Consider the following 20,858-nt stretch of genomic DNA (forward strand, 5'->3'; position numbering starts at 1 on the left):
CATCCACTTCACGAAGCAAGGTACCTGGGAGCTGTGGCCACCAACTAGTAGAGACTGGTTATCAGTGACTGGTTGCCATTTGGAGCAGCGTTGGGCACTCCCAATCTCCCATGCTCCCTTCCAGCCCTATGCCCCCCTTGTCTGGTTTCCCCCAGGCCTCACCTGAGCTAGTCCTGTCAAAGTCTCCAGGGTACCCATAGGGATGACCCATGGGAATCATGGCAGGCGGAGGTGGTGGGTCTTGGCAGGAGAGAGGTGGGTATAGATGCTGGGGGCATAGATGCTCGGGACACCTGAGGTGGCTGCTTTGCCAGCAGCATAAACTGGGAAGGCAGATGGGCAAGAGAATGATCAGAAGCTGTGCAGTCCCATGCCAGAATGGGATTCTGGGGGACATGGTTCTGCCCCTCGGCACCATCCCTGCAGTACTCTAGGCTAGGGGGCACAGCCTTTACCAAGTTCCTACGTCCTATCTGACTTCTCATGGAGCTGAGAGCAGCCGGGCTCATGGATACATCAGGCCCCAACCTATATACATGGTGGTTTGCCAACAGCTGACAATGGAAAGATTTCATATGAAACTCAAGGGTAGTTGTTTTTCTGTCTGTGTTTGGGTGCTGGGAAACAATCCCCAAACCTCAGACTTCCTAGGTGTTTTTCCATCGAACCACATTCCCAACTTCAGCCCCCTCCCCCCTTCTTATCTTGAGACAATGTCTCATAAGGGCTGAGGAAGAATCCTAAACTCTGTAGCCAAGATAGACCTTGAACTTGTGATCCTCCTGCCTCAGCAATCACAGAAACCAAGGACAGATCTGTATCTAAAGGCATTGGTACTCAAAGTCACTCTCTTTATATAAATAAAGCCCCTGGGCCACCTACTGTCCCCATAAGTTGGGGCAGCCCAGCCCATACTGAGGAAAAGTCAAGTCTGTTGGGTCCATAACATCCTGTCAGCTCCCAGTTGCAGTAAGTGGAGCGAGGCAGATACACATGGAAGCCCAGGAAGTTACCTTGCCTACACCCTAAAGTAATACAGTGCCTTCCGGGTTTCCAACTACTGACCATACCCACCCAGCTGATTCTAGCTTGACAGTTTAGGGTAAACTGTTCTCAGGCTAGAGGCTGTGTGGTAAATACTAGCTATTCAAGAGACTCGAGACAGGAGGATTACTGTTCAAGGCCTATCGGAGCTAGAGGCTTTTTGTCTGTTCTCACCATCATTACTATTCATGTTCATTGTGTTGTGTAAGTCAGAAGACCACTTGCAGAAATTTGCTCTCCTTCCACAACAGGGGGCCTAGGGGTCAGACTCCTGCTGCAGGCTTGGCAGCAGCTGCCTTTACTAACTGAACAAACCATCTTACCAGCTCTGGCTTCCTGAACTTTTTTTTTTTTCTTTTTAAGACTTCCATTAATTGTGTCTATGTGTGTGTTGGGGGATGTGGATATGTGCATTTGTGTATAGGTGCCTGTGGAGGCCAAAGGAATAAAATAGCCCCAAAGTGGGAGGTACTGAGCTGAGAATCAAATTCTGGTTCTCATGAGAGCAAGGGTCTTTTAACCATTGAGCCTTTTGTTTGTTTTTTCAAGACAGGGTTTCTCTGTGTCACAGCCCAAGCTGTCCTGGAACTTGCTTTGTAGACCAGGCTAGCTTCGAACTCACAGAGCACCAGGGCCAAAGGCATGCTCCATCACGCCCAGCTAATCTCTCCAGTCTTGAAGGGTTTTAAGGCCAGCCAGCTTGAGTTAGGAAGAGGCAGTCTTGCAATAAGTAAAGAGGCCTGGGGATGTATGTAGGTCAGTTATAGGCTGTTTGCTTAGCATGCTTGTTCAATACAAAAATTACTGGACTCTCCTTGGGATGCTACAGGCTTCCTCTAATTTGGGAGCAGAAAACTTCAGTACTCAGCTCTGTCCATGAGAAGACCCTTCATTAAGTAAGTGACTGGCTAGGTTATAATTAGCAGCAGGCTGATACTTCTATAAGGCAATAAGGAACTGGGGCAGAGAGGAGAGGAAGAAACTCCCACAGGGAAGCAATGGGATCCTAGGTATGTGACAATGGGGCCTAGTTGGACCTAACTCCAGTCTTAGTGCTCACAGCTCCTGGGGTTCCTTCCACATCTGTAAAATGGACCCAAAGCCCATGCTCGCATGGTCAGCAAGACCACAGAAGGCTTCTCCTTGAGAGCAGTGGTTCAAGCATACAGCATGGCGTCTTCATCCTGGCACTTCACAGTTGTCTCTTAGTGTTTGGAAGCCAAGAAGTTGGGACCCTAATAGAGAAGGGAGCCTGGCTCACAGGTCACAGAGTGCACAGCAGGCCTCCCTGGCCTGTGCATCGGCTCACAGCACTGTCCAACGGGCAGGTGTGGGGTGTGTTATGTGGGCTCCACCAAATGCCATCCACATGCAAGCCTCCAAGTTCTTGTGCAGGGCTCTGCTGTGACTGCATCAGCCTATCAGAGTGCAGGGGTATCCAGCCTATCAGAGTGCAGGGGTATCCAGACAGCTTCTCACGGGAAACTAAAGGGCACAGGGGGATGGAGTTACCCATTTTCTTATCCTCTCTCCCACTACTTTATGTATCTGCTTCATTTCTGGACCCAATTTCTACTCCCAGCCCTTCACAGGCACCCACTTGGATGTGAGGGATATATCTCAATACAGAGGCTCCACACACAACTGCAGCTTGAGTGATTGTGTGCTGCTTAATCTACAAACACCATTTAGTTTCTTACCTTTCCACTTGAGGTTTCTGCTTTGTTTGAGACAGGATCCTGTGTAGGCCAGGCTAGCCTCAAATGTCACTATCTTTCCACACTGCTGGGATTGCCTAAGAACACCCACCTAGATTTTGTTTTTTAATGGGAGCTCTATCTTCCTGTGATATTATCTACAATAATATCTTGGAATGTTGGGCATTATTATTTTTGGTGGTCTTGTTTTTGAGCCACAGCCATAAAATTAGCCTCTCAAAGGAAAAAAAAAACAAAAAAAAAACAAAAAAAAACAAACCTCATGAGTTAGGGCTGTAGTTCAGTGGCAGTGTTTGCCTAGCACGTACAGAGCCCTTGCTTCAATCCAACACAAGAATAAGAAAAGCATCAAAATAAAAGAAATCAAAAGCTGAAGTAAGTGAACGATGATGGAAAGTAACAGGTTGTACATGGTCTGCTGTGCACACTGCCTCAGTCTCCAGATCTGGAAGGCAGGCAAATGTGCCCAGCAGAGTTCCAGTGGGGTAGCAGGTGAGGGGCACTTACGGGCCTCAGGACAACAGCACTTGTCTGGGCAGCAGGGACATCTGACATAGCAGCAGCAGGTGTGAGGACAGCATTGGCACCAGCAGATGCCCAGGAGGAAGAAGAGGAGGAGGCCCGCCAGGCAGACCACGACCACAAAGAGCCAATCTGCAGAAGAAGGAGAATGGTCCCTGAGCTGGGAGGACTGAGGAATAATGGGGAAGGGCAGGGCACCCAGGCTCCACAGGGTGCTAGGGTGCCAGCACTGGGACAGGGGACGACTATCTGCAAAGCTTCTCAGAGAACCTGCAACTACAGCTTGGTTCTCTGTGCCCAAGACTAGGGCATAGCAACAGGGACACCAACCTCAGGACAGCCTGCTTCAGTCCCCACATCAGAGACCTTATCCTGAGTTTAAATAGACAAAGCAGAGAGCAAGGAGGAGTCTGGCTGGAGCAACACAAACAGTAGCCTTCAGGAGGGGACAGAGCCACAGCCCATACCAGAGCCCCAGAAGAACACTGCAGGCACCAGTCACTCGAGTCTCTTGCCTATGCCCCAGAACCTCTTTAACCAGCCCAGACCCCTCTCCCCCCCAAGCCCACAGCCAGGCCACTAGATGTCACAGAATGGGGCAGGTTTAGTGGAGGTCTCCAGCGAGAAGTAGTTAGGGGGTAGGGAGGGTAACTAGAAGCAGAAGCAGTCTATGGGGGCGGGGGCAAGAGAAGCCCCACCAGGGATTCCACCCCATACCTTCCAAAGGCCCCGCCCGAAAACCAGGTAGGAGCTCAGGGGCCTCTGAGGTCCTGCCTGGAGGGACAAAAGAGAAACAAGATTATGTTGGCCATGGCCAGCCCAAGCCACCGCCCTTAAGAATAGCTAGCTTCAACTGGTCTTTAGAAAACATGTCCCAAACAGAAAAGGAGACAATGGTGACTTAGGACAGTCCAAGCCAGAGGTATATATACCTTCCACCCTGCCACAGGAGGCCCATCACATACGCCACGGATCCTAAGGGTCCAACCTCAGCCCGGCACGCCATCTCTCCCACCTATACAGGTCCTGTTAGGTGAAGTATGTGAACCCTGGAGCCCACCAAGAATTTATTGTTTCAGACAGTCTCACACTGTAGTTCAGGTTGGTCTTGAACTTGAAGCAATCCTGCTGCCTCAGCCTCCTGAGTTCTAGGATTATAGGCATGAGCTATCACCCAGGGCTCAAAATGAAGAACTTTGGGCAATTTATGGCTATAAAGTGGGACTGCAGCTACTTGTAGGTTTACCTATACCCCAGTGAATGGCCCCATATCCATGAGCATAGAGTCAATAATAACTGGACTCAGTTGGCTAGTAAAAAAAAAAAAAAAAAAAAGGAATGAATTTTGAAGAAAAACGTTGGGGGTATCTGGGGCAAGTTGGAGGTAGGGAGTGGGTTATGTACATGCATATAACCAAAATATATGATATATACTTATATGAAATTATCAAAGAATACATATATTAAAACTTAAATAGTAAAGTATAAAAAAATGATACCAAGTATGTCACAATGAATTCTTTATAGTGACACAACTGCAAAATACAATGTAGTTATTTTTGAAGTGCCGGGGCTTGAACCCAGGACCTCATGAATGCTAAGCATGTACTTTACCACCTAGCTGGAGTGTTCCAGCCCGCAGGATTTTTTTCAGTAGAGCAAAGGACCATGAAGGCACATTAAAATCGTATGGACCTGGTTCTGTGACCCAGGAAGATTTGAGTTCTGTTCACAAATCAGGTCACACAAGTTTCAAGACCCTTCTCTAGGGCATGGTGGAGGTCCTATGCCCACCAAGCATTGTATCAGGAAAGTGTGCATGTACACACACACACACACACACACTCACACTCCACACCAACACACCTCTCCAGAGTATGTGCACTTGGCAGCTGGGCGTGGTGATCTATACCTCTAATCCCAGCACTTGGTGGCTGAGGCAGGGGCACCAGGAGTTTAAAACAGCCTTAGCTACATAATGAACGTTACATGGGACTCTGGCTCACAATAAATAAGAAACAAAAACATGGTTCAAGAAGCCAAAACTGTGTATCATGACACTAGGTATACTTCCTCTTCCTTGGAGCACAGCTGGGGTTTCCACAGGCTCCCCTCCTCACACACCACCACCACCTTGGTGGCTAACATCTCCCAGTTGAGTTATCTTGGGTTTTTTTTTTTTTTTTTTTTTTTTTTTTTTTTTTTTAATATTTTATTTATGAGTACACTGTAGCTGTCTTCAGACACACCAGAAGAGGGCATCAGATCCCGTCATAGATGGTTGTGAGCCACCATGTGGTTGCTGGGAATTGAACTCAGGACCTCTGGAAGAGCAGTCAGTGCTCTTAACCACTGAGCCATCTCTCCAGCCCCTTATCTTGGGATTTTAAAAGCTTCTGAGTTTCAACAAGTTGTGGTGACACATGCTATAATTTTAATCTAAGCATTCAAGAGGACCGAGATGTTGGGGATATGGGGGATGCCACTTTAAGCCAAAATGGGCTACATAGCAAGACCCTGCTTTTTGAAAATCCTAGCTCATTTTTAATACTATAAACAACTAGATATAAACCACAAACATGGCACAAAACTCAGGAGCTCCTCAGTGGTTCCAAGAACTGCTGATCATGCATGCCAACAAAGGTCCCGAGGCCATCGGAGGGAGGATCCGACTGTTTGCCCTTTGCGCTGTGGCCTGAGCCCTCTGGATCTGTTCCCACCATGCACTTGCTCACACATGAAGATGGCACTGCATGGCTGAAGCTTCTCTCGCATCCAGCATGTGTCATGAAAGACTACGGGTTGGCTTCTTCTGACTGACCCGGGAAAGGAAGCCACCTAGCCAGACTGGAGATCCTGGGAACACTCTACTACCCTGCCATGCTTTAGATAGACTCACACTTTCTTTCTTTCTTTCTTTCTTTCTTTCTTTCTTTTTTTTTTTTTTTGGTTTTTCGAGACAAGGTTTCTCTGTATAGCTCTGGCTGTCCTGGAACTCACTCTGTAGACCAGGCTGGCCTTGAACTCAGAGATCCACCTGCCTCTGCCTCCCAAGTGCTGGGATTAAAGGCGTGTGCCACCACCGCCCGGCAGACTCACACTTTCACACACTGCATAAATCACACATAACTCCCCCTCCCCCACCACCAAAAGGGCAGAGGACAAACTGTGTTTGGATAAGGGACTCAGGGTATACTGTGACCCTGGAGATGTGACAGAGGGTAGGTCCAACCTCAGTTATACAGCTAGCCTTCCAGACCCAGAATACATAGGAAACTATTCAAAAGAAAATGCCCCCCTTTACTCCCTTTTTAAACAGCCAGCTAGAAAGTCACTGTATAGCTCTGACCAGCCTGAAATTCTTCCCCGCCCCCCTTTGGTTTTTCGAAACAGGGTTTCTCTGCGTAGCCCTGGCTGTCCTGGCACTCACTCTGTAGACCAGGCTGGCCTCAAACTCAGAAATCCACCTGCCTCTGCTTCCCAAATAGCCCGGGTCATTCTTAAAGGAACTATGTGGCTCAAGATTGGCCTAGAACTAACTAGCTAGTTCTCGTTCTCTCTCTCTCTCTCTCTCTCTCTCTCTCTCTCTCTCTCTCTCTCTTTCTCTCTCTCTCAAAGATTTATTTTATTTATATGAGTACACTGTCGCTGTCTTCAGACACACCAGAAGAGGGCATCAGATCCCATTACAGATGGTTGTGAGCCACCATGTGGTTGCTGGGAATTGAACTCAGGACCTCTGGAAGAGCAGTCAGTGCTCTTAACCGCTGAGCCATCTCTCCAGCGCCCCTAGCTTGGGGCTCTTGATTGTATTGACTCAGCCTCTCAAATGGGCCACCACCCTCTCAAGATACATGACTTGAACAAACATGTATAGACTTGTTTTCTTGCTGTTAATCTTCTCAGCGACAACGTAATAGCTTGCACTATAACATACTTGCTTTATCAGGTATTCTAAGTAACCCTGGACAATGGAAAGGTTACTGATTCCATGTGAGCGCTCCACTATTTTCTATAGGGACCCAGAACAACAGACCCCCCCCCCCCTTTTCAGGGAAGTTCTCACTACCAATTAACTCTGCCCAGGGTCTCTATTTTGTAGCTGTTTGTCCTTAAACTTGCTACGTAGACCAGGCTGGCCACAGCTCAGAGATGCATCTGCCTCTGCTTCTGCCTCCAAGTGTTGGAATTAAAAGCATAAGCCACCACACCTGCCTCCGTGTCTGTGTGGTTTAGAACCAGAGACTATCTGGAGGTAGATTCCTCAGTTCACTCTTACTTTGACTCTGGCTAACTTAAAATGCCACAGAGATTAGGAAGGGTCCTGTTTGGGGTGCAGGGCATGGAGAAGCCCAAGTGACTGGCAGTGCTGCAAGGGAGGGAGCAAAGCAGGCGACAGGGCCCAGCTGGATGACAGAGGGTGGACACACAAGAGTGGACAAAAGGCATCCCAGCTCCCACTCCCCCGCTTCCCGCGCCCTCCGAGCCCAGCCCCACGCACCAAGGACGATGAGCTCTGCGTATGCCTCGTTGTTCCCATCCAGATCTTGGGCTGAGACCACGGAGCAGTAATACACTCCACTGTCTCCCCAGGCGGTCTGCTCAAAGGTCAGGTCAGCGTCTGGGTGGGGAGAAGACAATAGGAAGACACCTCAGGGAGGGTACTCTTAAGATCAGCAGGGGCTGAGCCCCCTACATCTTAAGGAGAGAGCACAAGTAATTCATTGGTTGGGGCTGGAGAGATGGCTCATCAGTTAAGAGCGCTTGTTGGTCTTGCTGAGTTGAGCTCCCAGGACCCACATGACAGCTCACAACCATCTCTAACTCCAGTTCCAGGGGATCCAATACCTTCCCTGACATCCCCAGGCACCAGGCGAGCATGTGGTACAAGGACATAAACAGGCAAAAACCACTTACACACAGAAGTATCAAATCATTAGGTTTTGTTTGATACAGTATCTCACTATGTATCCCAGGCTGGCCTTGAACTGGAAAATCCTCCCACTTCAGCTTCCCAAGTGCTGGGATTTCAGAGTACCTGCCAGCTAAAATGAAACCATTCATCCAAGGGCATACTACTTTTTATGTATTGCTCTGAACACCAAAGATGGGTTATATGAAAATGTCCGGGTGATAGCCACGGTGGCACCAGCTGCTCATGCTGCACTCAAGAGGCTGAGGCGGCACAGTCTCAAGCTGAACAACACTTTGAGCTATGTAGTATGATCCCATCTCAAAATAAAGTAACAGGCTAGGCCTGTGGCTCAGTGGTAATGTGTTCGCCTAGCACACAGAGTGCCTGACTAAGATCCCCAGGACTGACATAAAACAAAGAAACCCAAACCAAGTCTAGGAGGTGAACATAATTATCATTGTGGTTTGTGGGATGAGACATCTGGTGTGGAGCAATGACATAATCTAGCCATAGGTGGGGACGGATGGTCTGACTCCAGGACCTGTGCTTTCCTCCTAGACACTTGCTTCTTACCAAGCCGAGTCTGATCTCCCCCATCAGGCCTTGGGGGTGGTGTGCAAAACTAGGCAGCCAAGCTAACTAGGCCAGATCCCAGATAGGAGATGCCTGGGCACCAAGGAGTGAGTGTGGGAGGACCAGCGACACTCCCAGATACTCCCCGTTCCAAACCCATCTCTTTCCGTTCTGTCCCCACATTCCAGGTCAGTCCTAGGGCTTAGGGACGCTCTGGTCCAAAGCAGCTCCAGGCAAGTTGCCTGCTAATTACACTACTAATGAAAGTCCTTTAACACATCCGGCTTCCTCTCTACTCCTTGGGCCCTAATTAGTTACATCCTTTAATCAACCTAGCAAGACCGGGACAGGGAAGCCTCTGCTTGGAGACTCTATCTTAGTGTCTTAGCCAATAGAATCCCAGAGGTTCATAACCTTGGTCTGCTTAGCCACAGGCGCCTGATGACCTGCCTGCCACCTGGATCCATGGGCTCAGAAGCCTGCATGACAACCTGCTCACCACACCCAGGATAGCAGTTAACTTTGGGTGCCCAAATCTGTGGTACCTGCACCGACTAAGACACCAGCTACTAATAAGGGCTAAAGCTTCCTCAAAAAGAAAGCCCTTCCCAGAATCTATCTAGATCATGCCAAGCACAGTTCCCAGGCCCACAAAGCTCTTAGCATGTTTTCTGGTCACTAGCTATGGCAATGTCATCCCCACAATCTCAGTGGCCTTCAGCCTATCCCTGGCTACCCCAACTCACATCGCCGGGACACCGAAGCTTTTCACCCTGCTCCCATGCTAATTCTTTTTTTTTTCCTTTCCCCCTCCCCCCCACGAGACGCGGGCGGAGGCGGGCGGGAGTGAGCGGGATTCAAACACGCACAGAGAGAGAGGGCGCGGACGACCCGCACCCTCTGCAGGCAGACGCCTTGTGGGCTGCGCCACCGGCAGTTCGATGTCCCATGCTAATTCTGTCTTCACTTCTGATGTTTATAGCAGAAGGATGGCGTCAGCCTCAGCGACCTCTGATTCTATGGAAGGCTCCCTCTCCTTGACTTGTACTGCTGGTCCCAGAATTCTAGCCATCTGGTTATCAAATAAACACCCAGTCTACTCATGCAGCTTTCAACATGGCTGAGGGTATGGTGGCATATGTCTCCAGCTCTGGGGAGGTTAAGGTAGAAGGATGGAGAGTTTGAAGTCAGCCTGAACTACGTGCATGAGACCACCTCAACCCCTATGCCGGAACAAATAAACAGAAGTGCATCGAATATTCCAGGAAGCGTGTAACTAACCTTCCTTAGAAGGTGGAGATTGGCACAGTGTTGCCAGGGGGTACCCTGGAGTTCCCACTTATTTTACAGCACTAACACCTGACCAGCCTTCGCCTTTAACCTCTCAGGAACGTTCAAAGGAGCTTTCCATGTGACCTGTAATCTCACAGCCGACCAAAGCTGCTTGGAAAATCTTGCTTCTACTGAGCTAGGCCAAGGAGACACGTAAAAATGAAAAACAATGCCACCGCTTACTTCATTTAAATAATTCTTTTCTAGTTTTGGCATTTTTTTTTTTTTTTTTTCATAAAAGGTATGTTCAATTCTTTGACTGACTTTCCCTTTTGAGACTTGGCTGGCCTGGAACTCACATTAGTTTGCTAACAATAAAAACAAAAGCCTGAGCCAGATGTGATGGCACAGATGTGTCATTCTCAGTCAACACTTGGGAGGCTGAAGTATGAGACCCTGAGTTCAGAGCCAGCCTAGGCTGCAGAGTGAACTCCTGGAGACACCAAGGCTCCCAGAGTTCTTCAGTAATCAGACAGTTCAGAAGTCCCGAGAAGAATCTAGAACCTTCCTGGAGGACAGTTTGTCCTTACAGCACCTCAGACTGGAGCTAAAACACATACTGCCTATCAGATGCTGAGAAATATGAAGGACATGCCCTAGGAGTGACAGCAGGGGCTGCGCAGCTCTGGGAAGGCTGCCCGGGGTAACCGTGGAGGACTCCCTCTCCAAGGTCAGCCTTGTAGAGATTGTGGTTATGCACAGATCCCCCCCCATCGTAGACACTAGCCTTTCACAGAACCCCCAAAGACTCAGTGACTTAAGACTGTCCTAAATGTTCCTGTTTTTTTCTGCACGGCTCTCTGAAGTTGTGTGTCTAGGGCCCAACAGTGGGTGTCCGGTGTTGTGAACTGGAGCACCCATGGGTAACACTCATGGATACCACAGGGGGACCCGAGGCTCATTGGCTGTGGTGCCCACCCAACTGTTCTTTCTCCCATGGGTTTTGATTACTCCTTCCTGACCCATTCGCTCTGCACCCTGCCTCTCCCAAAGCCGAAGGCGTGAACAGGAACCCCCTGCCATGGGAAATGATTACATAGGCCAGACATTAAAACCAGGGCCTCCAGGACCAGATCTGGGCCTTGCCTATTGTACTTGGCCCATCAGATGTTTGTAGAACCCATGAAAAGGAAGGCTTTCCGGCTTCTTTTGATCATTCCTGAGGCCTGGGTCCACCTCCTTCCTGTGGGGCACACCCTGTTCCTGGTCCCTGCTGGCCCCCAAGATCACAGGGGCTGGGCAGTGATTCCATGTGTGAGGTGAGAGGCCAAGATACTGGTCTCCAGTGGGGGAGCCGAGCTTGGGCCATACCCTGACTCCTTATTTACACACAGCAGAGGGATGCCTCATGGTTTCAGAGGCCCTCAGGGTCCTGTTCAGACAGCTCGGAATGAGGGTCAGGGGTGGGGCATGGCTCCAAATAGCCCGAGGAAGTTAACACTAGGCCCTCCACTATAATACCCCACAGCTCCCAAAGCAAGAGGAGTGTAAGCGGGCCCTGGGAGACGGGCATCTATTCTTTCTATCACTCTTTTCTTTTGCAGTTCTTGGGGACAACCTACGTCCTTACCCATACTAGAAAGACTGTACCACCCAGCTGCATCCCAATCCTCTTTTTACTTCTGGAGACAAGGTTTCACTAGGTGGCCCAGGATGGCCTTGAACCTTGAACTTCTTACAGTACACAAACGTGCACACACCCGGTCTCAGCCTGAGTAGCCGGAGACAGGTTACACTTACTTTCACTCTTAAAAAGTAGGAGGGCAGGTGGCCTTCGGACACCAACTGAGAAGTTCACCTCTTAGGTGCCTCTTAAATACTTTGTCCTCAGAGCTGAAGAGAAGAAAGGCTCTTGTGGCTACTGGGACTTCTAAAAAGACGGCCACTTACATACTACTACTGAGATAAGCCAGATAGAGGGCTCTGAAGTGTCCCAGGATATCCTGATAGACACTGAGTTTTGTGTCCCTCAGAGCACATCCAGTTCCAGCCAGCCTTCAAGGATTTCTCCGTATTTATGGTGTCCTATCATTATTAGGCCCAGTGGGAGTTCCCAAGAAGCCCTCTCTTTCCCCAGCTTCACAGGCATCGGAAGCTTGGGGCTGAGTTTCCATGGGGATTCAAGGCAAGTCTGATCCCTTGGGACCCTGCTTTACACCTGTGTCCTGCCAGGGACAGAGGGCACATTCTACAGTCAAGAGTCACCCGATTCCTGTGCTCCTACACAGAATTAAAACCAATCCTGTAAGGCAAACAGTGGACTGCTCCACTTACCCAGGGAAGCCTGCACCCCCGGCCCACTGCTGTCTCTACGTCTTTCCTCTGCCCTCGGGATTCTTCAAATCACGCTGGCAAAGATGGCACACCCCAGTCATTCCACACATCACCGAAAGCTATTTTCTTCGTCGCTTGTAAAACTATCTGAAATCTCCCAACCCCAGACTGGCCTCCGACTTGCTACATAGCTGAGGGTGGCTTTAACTCCGTATCGACCTCCACCTTTCCCCATGCTAGGATCAGAGGTGTGCACCACCATGCTTGGTGTGCTTGCTCTTCCTAGGTCTTCTCACTGCCAGTCTCACTTCTAGAAGGCTACCTGGGGCATAGACAGGGTCTGGGTTATTCTGCTTACCACCCTTTTCCAAGTGCTTCTACGAGCCCCTGAAACACAGTAGATCCTTGAGAAACACCAGGTCAGTGGCTGTGGATATAACTCAGTTGTAGAGCACCAGCCTAGACTCCCCCAGTGAGGGGCTGGGGGGCATGGCTCAAAGGTAGAGCCCCTGCCTAGACTCCCCCAGTGAGGGGCTGGGGGCGTGGCTCAAAGATAGAGCCCCTGCCTAGAATCCCCCAGTGAGGGGCTGGGGGGCGTGGCTCAAAGGTAGAGCTAGCCACCTAGCTCTATCTAGCACATGCCAAGCCACCCATCTCTAGCACCATCAGAGAACAAAGATAATGAATGCATTCTCTCATTATTCATTGATTGGAGACTAGGCCTACAGTGGTTCAAACTCAGCCGCCATCAACTGTATAATGTCCAGCAAGTCATTTATCTCTAAGGACCTCTTAAAAAACAATAGAATGGAGTTATTCAATTCCTGTGTGGTCTACCTGAGCTAACCCACTCCAGGCAAATCTAAAGCAGGCTTTGGGCCTCACTACATACAGCTGATCTTGAAGTCAAGATCCCCCTGCCTCCGCTTCCCAAGCGCTGGGATTACAGGTGTGCCGCCAAAGCTGGCTAAAGTATTACTTCTTATTGCTTGTTATTTTAGCATTATAAAGGAAACCCCCACTTTAATCTCTACTACTAGTTTTTTTGTTGTTGTTTTAGCTGCAAGCTTTTGATACTGTATGTTTAGCCTGTCTCCCTAAACTCTGTGAGAGGGTGATTTGATGGTTTTATGTCTGTCTATGTTCCAGAGCCTGGCACAGACTTGGCATATAGTCCCGGCTTTATTGTGGGATAATGGGATGGAAGGATAGGTGGATGGATATGTGGGTAGGTGAGTGAATGGATCCATGACTGCATGGATGGGTGGGTGGGTGGACAGGTGGGTAAATGGAAGGAAGCCTACCTTCATTAGCCCATTTAAGACAGGACACTCAAACACTCTCACCCCACCACCCACAGAGCCTCCTCCCGCCAGCCTCACATACTTCCTGTGATGGTGATCCTCCTGCCCTGGTAGTAGTCTCCCAGGGTCACAGCATTGCCCTGTTTGGTGGCCACCACCCTGACAGTGCGTACACTGTCCTGGCACTCCACATAGGGGTTGTAGCCGGGGTTGCCAGCTGCCAGCTGGGCGTTTAGCTGGTTGTCCACGCTGGCAGGGGAGAAGGCATCAGCAACACGGTCGCGGCAGAATGACTTGTACTTCCAGATCACGATGGGGGGTGTGAGGGTGCTGCCCATCTGATAGGTGCAGGGCAGTGTCACTGGCTGGAACAGGATCACTACGTGGTAGGGGTCAGACACAGTCACCTGGACAGCACTGGCAGGGTCTGAGAAGAAGAGTATAGTCAGCAGGGATAGCCAAGCCCAGGGAGGTACGGCAAAGCGGCGAGCCACACCACTTAGACAGTATATACTGTCTCTTCAGAGCACCTAGTGTATTGTTCCTTAATCCCCTAGGCTGGTGAGGCACATCGGATAATCATGTCCATTTTATACACCTACGGGGCTGAAAAGTGATAAGTATGTGGCCATACGGGCTAGGTCCCTGAAATATTCTGTGCACATCCTCCTACCCAGAGACTTCAAAATGTACATCCAAACCAAAACCAGAGACTTCAAAATGTACATCCAAACCAAAATGCACGACCCAAGCCAACATCCAACGGTCTAGGCGGAAGGCAATTTAAGTTCAAAAGTCCACCCTACAGATACCCCGGAGGTGGGTGGGGTGGAGAGTCCCCAATTCCACACCCACTCCAAGCCAGGGCACTGTTTCTCCAACTCTTCACCTGATCCAGCCCTCGAATGACCTCTCCCCGTTAGCCCAACACTTAGAAATCTTGGGGTGCGTCCAAAATCCCAGTGGCTGACCTATCTCACGATCAGGAGGCCCTTGCTCCTGCCCACAAAGGGTCCCCTTCTCCACACAGCGCTCGGGCTTAGGATCCCCAGAGTTTTCACTTCCTGTTATCTCCAACAAAGGCGGAGGAGCGGGCTGGGCGCCACAAGAAAGTCCCTTCCTCCGGCACACAGGGGTCTCCTCAACCAGGAGGGCTCTGGAGATCTTGAATCTGCACTCCCGCACCAACCATCATCCCCGACTCTCCGCCACTTCGTTCCGGGTCCTCCAGGGGCGGTGAGGACCACAGCCCTCCATCCACCTCCTGTAGCGCCCTTCCGCTGTCCCACAGCACTGGGGACCCCAATCCTTACCTGAGCAGTAAATGATGAGGAAGAGACACACGGAGACCACGGTGGCCAGGCGGGAGCCAGGCGCTCCAGAACACGCGCTGGCCGCCGGCGCCATCGCGGCCGTCCAGCAGCGACGGTGCCCGCGCGTCCCCTCCCAAGTATCCGGAGAGTAGGGGGCGCGGCGAGCACCAAAGCCGAGAAGGGTACGTGCTGCGCCAGGCCCCTATTCCAAGTCCATTTTCCCCGCACTGGAGGAGTTCTAAACTACGAAAAGAACTTGGACGAAGCTCACGCCTTCGGCTTCTCCGGGACAACTGATCCGGTGCGCGGTGGCTCTCTGGGTCACTCTACCCCCTGCGCACTCCCGGGAATGGAACCGCCCAGGTACACAAGGGTGGGAGCCCCGGGGCTGGGCTTGGGGGTGGGCAGCGGGGGCGGGCCTTGCGGGCCTCCCTCCCCGGAAGTGGGCTGACTCAGGTGCGCTCCTGCCTCCAGGGCCTGAACCAAGTGACCGCTTTGCCAGGAGGGCGCCTGCACTATAGGGACCTGTGCAGCCACCTGCTGCTCTGGCCAAAGTTGAAAGGACTGAATAACCTGAGGACAGAGACCCTCTGGGCGTGCTCCACCTGCCGAGAGGGGCCGGGCCCTTCTGTGCACCTGTTCGCTGCTGGTCCACACCCCTGTCCCGGGCGCCGATGGACCCGCCTAGGTGTGCCCTGCAGGGAGGTGCCAGGCTGAGCCAGGTCCCGGCTGGCAGGGGAATGTCGGTGACGCTGCCTGCCTTCCCACTCTCGTCCTGGTGGGGGAGGTGCTGCGGTCTTTCTGGGCTTCCCATTTGAATGATTCGAGGAATCAATGAGATCATACTAGAAGAGATGCTCTGGCCCCCTAGGGGACGCTTGTGGGGACAGCACCTTTTAAAAAGTTGCAGCTTTACTTCGGCAGTTTCCTTAGTTCCCTCATTTCCTAACTTGTGGTTCCTTTTCCACCTCCCCCTCGGGTAGCCCTCGCTCTTGGTCAGGCTTCCGGAAGTTCTGATGCTTAAAGGCGCTGAGCCAAGACTGGAGACTAACAGACCAGTTTCGGTTCAAAGGTTCTCAGGCCGTCACCTGCACACCAGGCGCTGCCAGTAGCTCTTGTCCTTCTCAGCGCAACACTGCTGCTCCCTGGTGGCGGTGACGGGAAACGCAACCTGGGAGACATTTTTCCTACCATTTTTCTGTTTTATAAAAGGATGTCAGGTCACATTCTTCCGCTCAGAACTTCGTTGTAGTCCCTCCCAAGCAAAATTCAAAGTATATTGGCCTGATTGACCTTTCCCAACCAACGTCTCTTAGTTGACTTCAGCCATACTGGCCTGGCTGGTCCTGAATCAGACTTTCACAGATGGCTGGTTTAGCTACCAGAATTCCCTTCCTGCTGCGGACACCTGCTACCATTTCCCTTAGGGCCGCTTTCAAAGGCAAAGGCGTCTCATAAAATTTCACCCTGTTCCAGAGTGGCTTAAAAATCATGGTTTAAAAATAGAGGAATCACCACCACCATCATTTTTACCGCTTGTGATCCTAAACCAGTGGCATGTGCCACTTTGTATTTTGTAGATGTCATTATTATCAATATGTTATCGATACCCAAAACTTAGTCATCATCTCCAACATAGGAAAGAAAGGAAGAAAGGATCTGAGTTGGATAAGAACCCACCCTAATCACCCCACTTGGACTCAACATTTTTACCCTGTCTCCAAAGATACGTCTTCCACGTAGGAGTCTGAGAGTAGAGTCTCAGTATATACCCCAGGGCAGGTTTATCCCCAACTTCTCTCACCCACTTTCCTCCCTTCAAACCATTTGCTGTCGTCTGATAGTTTACTAATCAGATTTTCACCATCTATCTTATCCCGTCCTGAAGACAACATTGCTTAGTAAATATTCCATCCGTCCGTTTCCCGGCCCTTCTGCAGTTAGGTGGGGCTAACCTGTAAATTATGGTGAGTGGCATATAAGCAAAAATGAAGAAGGTTCCCCCTCCCAAGCCAGAACATTTAATAGTCCCCTCGCCCCTGACAGAGCAAATGGTCTTGTTTCAGATGGCATCTGTGGGGCACTTGAGGAGGAGCACTCCCCACTAGTCATTGCTGGGCGTAAGTGTGAGAAAAGAACGGGGTTTCGAAGCTAAGATTCCAGAATGGGCTTCTTAGATGATGGAATCTAGGCTGTCCCAGTCAGTACATCCCAGCGACACCAAAGAGTGGATTTGTTGACTGAAGTCTTTACAAACTCCAGGAGAGGAGGCCCTTGTCATGGCTTCCTGCTGGACTTGAGAAACAGTAGAGACCAGCACCTCTCCTTCCCCCTTCCAGTGGACATGAAGCCCTTGTCACATTCCCATGTCAAGTACTTCCCATCTCTGTGACAGATGCCGATGAGAAACGGGTGGTTTCAGTTTGTTTAAATCTTTTTGGCTCATGGTTTCAAAGGTTTCACGGCTGGCGGGCTGCATCATCTGGGACTTGCATTGCATGGTTGGAGAGGCACAGAACCAAGTTCATTGCTTGCTTCATGGAGGCCAGGACACAGAGAGACAGACAGGAAGAGGATAGGGACAATAGAGACCTAAGGACACTGCCGTAGTCCTACTAACTGGGTCCCACTCTTGTTCGGTGAGGTCAACATTAAGTTTTTCAGTACCAGCAAAATTAGCACCACCATCTGGGAGCCAAAAGTGTGAAGTACAGGGAATGTCTTGCATCAGATCACATCACTGTCTTCCTGTAGTGGATGTGTGGAGGGTGAATAGTTCTATCTACTTCCTGGGGACATGTACGTTATATAGATAACACACGCATACATATAATTCAGTTTTTATTTTATAGTCATCAGTTTGCCTGCATGTAGGTCTGTGCATTACATGTGTGTCTGGTGTCCACAGAAGCGGAAGAGGGTGTCAGATCCTCTGGGATTGGAATTACTGCCGTATGGGTGCTGGGAGTCAATCCCAGGTCCCTGGGAAAAGGAACCTGTGCTCTCAACTGGGCCATCTCTCCAGCTCAAGTTATTATATTTGATGTATATGTCTGGAAACTCGTTGAATCACAGTTCACAGGGTTGGTGGTGCCCAAGTTCTGTGGGTGACGTCACAGTACCCAAGAAGGTTCTGAAGTTCCTTGTGTAGTTTAGTCAGCCATGCTGGCCACTCAGTGGCTAGTTGGTCTTTCTCTTCCCATGCTGTGGGCCCAGAAATTAATCAGATGTCCCTACAAGAATGTGTGTCAGTATGCCCTGCTCTCGGGCAATGACGTGATCCTGCAGTGTAACTACCCCAAAGCACTTTGGTATTTTTCTTCATCTTTAGAGGACAAACTGTCCCTGATCAACTCCAGGGCTGATGTGAAGGTACTGCCTGGGAGCGACCTGCAGTTGTCCAACCCTAAGCCTTCCCAGACAGGGCTCTACCGCTGCTTGGACGATCACAAGGCCCGTGTAGTAGAATATGAGATTGACTTCCAGGACATAGCTCTGTTGCACATCACACACAAAGACCTGGACCAGAAGCCCATGGGAAATGAGAGCATGAACCTAGGAGGCAAGGTACTTGTTTTTACCCGCTGGGATCCTTGGCAAGATTGTAACCGTTGCCAAAAGCCTGGTGAGCGCAAACGTCTAGGCTACTGCTATGTGGAGGAGCCCCTAGAAAAACCCATGCCTTGTTGGCTCTACCTGAGAGAGGAAAAGGTGAGCAATGACCGCCTGCGACCTGAACTCCAGGTACAAGCCTGCCAGGTGCCCTGTGATACCGCTACGGAAACCAACCAGCCGTATTTCGTCTTTGACACATATCAGCTGGACAAACCCAACAACCTTGCTCCACTCAAGTGTCCCTTGGCTTCCATCTACAGGTAATGAACAGGGGCAGGATGCTAACAGCTCTTCTTTAGGCCCTCACCCAAGCCCAGTCTCCCAGGCTATCTGGTGCTAGGGGTTTCTGTTAGTACACAAGTAAGCTCTTCCTCCCAACCCAGGAGCCTTCATGGTCAGAGTCTAGAGGGATCGATTTGCTTAGATATTTCCACAACCAGAAATAGCGTCTGAGCTGGGATCTGGGCAAATGATGCAGAGAAAGACCTATTTCTAGCCCACACAGGCAGCCTGGAGCCCGAGACTCAGGCCCAGGCTCAGCTGATGTAAACACTGATGTGAGGTCTTGCTGCTGGATTCTGAAGGATATGGTTTGTTTCTCTGTCCTTGCACCAGGGCATGGTGTCTTAGACTTCCCCCCCTTCTTTCTATTTTTTTGAGACAGGGTCTTATTGTGTAGCCTTGGCTGGCCTGGAACTTGCTGTATATACCAGGCTGACCTTGGACTCAGAAGAGATCTTCTGCCTCTGTCTGGATGCTGGGATTAAGAGTGTGTGCCACCACGCCTGGCATGTGTTTGTTTGTTTCTCTGACTGTCACGGCAAAGGGTCATGATAGGACATAATAATTATTGGGCAAAACATAGCAACAGTTGTAGGTATTGCATGCAAAAACCATTGGCAAAAATGTAGACAAATCTGCCATGCAGTGAGACCCTGTGTAAAGAATGAAGCCCAAACTAAACAAACTAGCAAAACAAAACAAACTAAAACCAGCCCCCAAACCTAGACTTAGAAAACTTTCTGGAAGACAGCTCGTCAGATGTTCCCTGCTGAATGTTCTTGGTTTTTATAACTGTGGATGATATTTTAATTCTTTTTAATTGTTCCTTTTAATTCTCATAAGAATCACAGTTAATTAATTAATTAATTAATTTATTTATTTTTGGTTTTTCGAGACAGGGTTTCTCTGTGTATCCCTGGCTGTCCTGGAACTCACTCTGTAGACCAGGCTGGCCTTGAACTCAGAAATCCACCTGCCTCTGCCTCCCAAGTGCTGGGATTAAAGGTGTGTGCCACCACTGCCCGGTCGTTATTTTATTTGTTATTTAAGATTTATATACTTGTCTTTTATGCGTAAAGGTGTTTTACCTGCATGTTATGTCTATGCACCATGTGTGCAATGCTCACAGAGACCACAAGAGGGCAGTGGGTTGCCTGGACCCGGAGTTACAAAGTTTGTGATCCTTCCTGCAGGTGTTGGGAATCGAACTTGGGTCCTCTGGAAGAGCAGCTAATGCTCTGGATGGCCTAGTTACCTCTCTAGCCCCTAAATTAGTGGCTTTCAACTTGCCTAATGTTGTGACCCTTTAATACAGTTCCTCATGTTGTGACCTCCTCAACCATAACATTATTTTCATTGCTACTTTATAACTGTAGCATTTTTAAAAATTTTGCTACTGAGTGGTGTCTCAGTTCCTAAGACCATTGGAAATGTGTTTTTCGATGGTTAGGACCAACAGGTTGAGAACCACATCCTAAATGGTTCCTTTCTAATGAAAATGTTGACTGTATATAGCTACTTAGGCTGGTCCCTCCCCACTTCCCAGTGGGTGTTTTTCAGTGGCTTTTGTGTTTCCTTATTTTCATTCTAGTGTGGTTGAATGAGAATATCCCCAACAGGCTTAGGTGTTTAAACACTTGGTTCCAGTTGGTGGCGCTGTTTGAACAAGTTACAGGGAGAGGCAGTCTTGCTGGAGGAAGTGCCTCGCTGGAGGCAGGCTTAGAGTTTAAGGCTTCCTGCCACTCCCAGTTCACTATCTGCTTTGGAATGGGGCAGAAAATCTGATCTCTGTTTCCTGCTCTCACAGCCCTGCCTGCTGCTGGCTGCTTATGCCTCCTCTCCATGATAGATTGCTAGTCCCCTGGGACCCTAAGCCCAAATAAACTCTTCATTCTGTAAGTTGCCTTGGTCACAGAAAAGTAACAGACACAGTTTGATTCTAGAGGCCAAGTATGAAGGGATTCTG

At 49.8% G+C, this 20,858-nt stretch overlaps 2 protein-coding genes across 3 annotated transcripts in view; one reads left to right on the plus strand and one right to left on the minus strand.

Moving 5' to 3' along the window:
- Nucleotides 1–7: 7 nt before the first annotated feature.
- LOC117701935 (lipolysis-stimulated lipoprotein receptor-like) lies at nt 8–15,331 on the minus strand (the record flags this gene model as incomplete). Its single annotated transcript, XM_034493339.2, is given in 9 exon segments — nt 8–18; nt 21–44; nt 163–240; nt 243–323; nt 3,270–3,416; nt 4,002–4,058; nt 7,786–7,905; nt 13,765–14,109; nt 14,996–15,331. Coding segments are annotated over 9 exon segments (957 nt in total), but the record flags the coding sequence as incomplete, so codon positions are not given.
- LOC117701936 (protein FAM187B) overlaps nt 15,230–20,858 on the plus strand; it is a 19,286-nt gene continuing 13,657 nt past the window's right edge. Inside the window, exon 1 of one of the 2 annotated variants that reach the window (XM_076706336.1) lies at nt 15,230–15,358. In XM_076706336.1, the coding sequence (XP_076562451.1) occupies nt 15,345–15,358 (14 nt within the window). In that variant the 5' untranslated portion in view covers nt 15,230–15,344. Of the gene's footprint in view, nt 15,359–18,092; nt 18,871–20,858 lie in introns of those variants that run through there. The other variant, XM_034493341.2, reaches the window with a different exon arrangement.

This window comes from Arvicanthis niloticus, unplaced genomic scaffold (assembly GCF_011762505.2).
Source record: "Arvicanthis niloticus isolate mArvNil1 unplaced genomic scaffold, mArvNil1.pat.X pat_scaffold_343_arrow_ctg1, whole genome shotgun sequence".
Taxonomy (NCBI): domain Eukaryota; kingdom Metazoa; phylum Chordata; class Mammalia; order Rodentia; family Muridae; genus Arvicanthis; species Arvicanthis niloticus.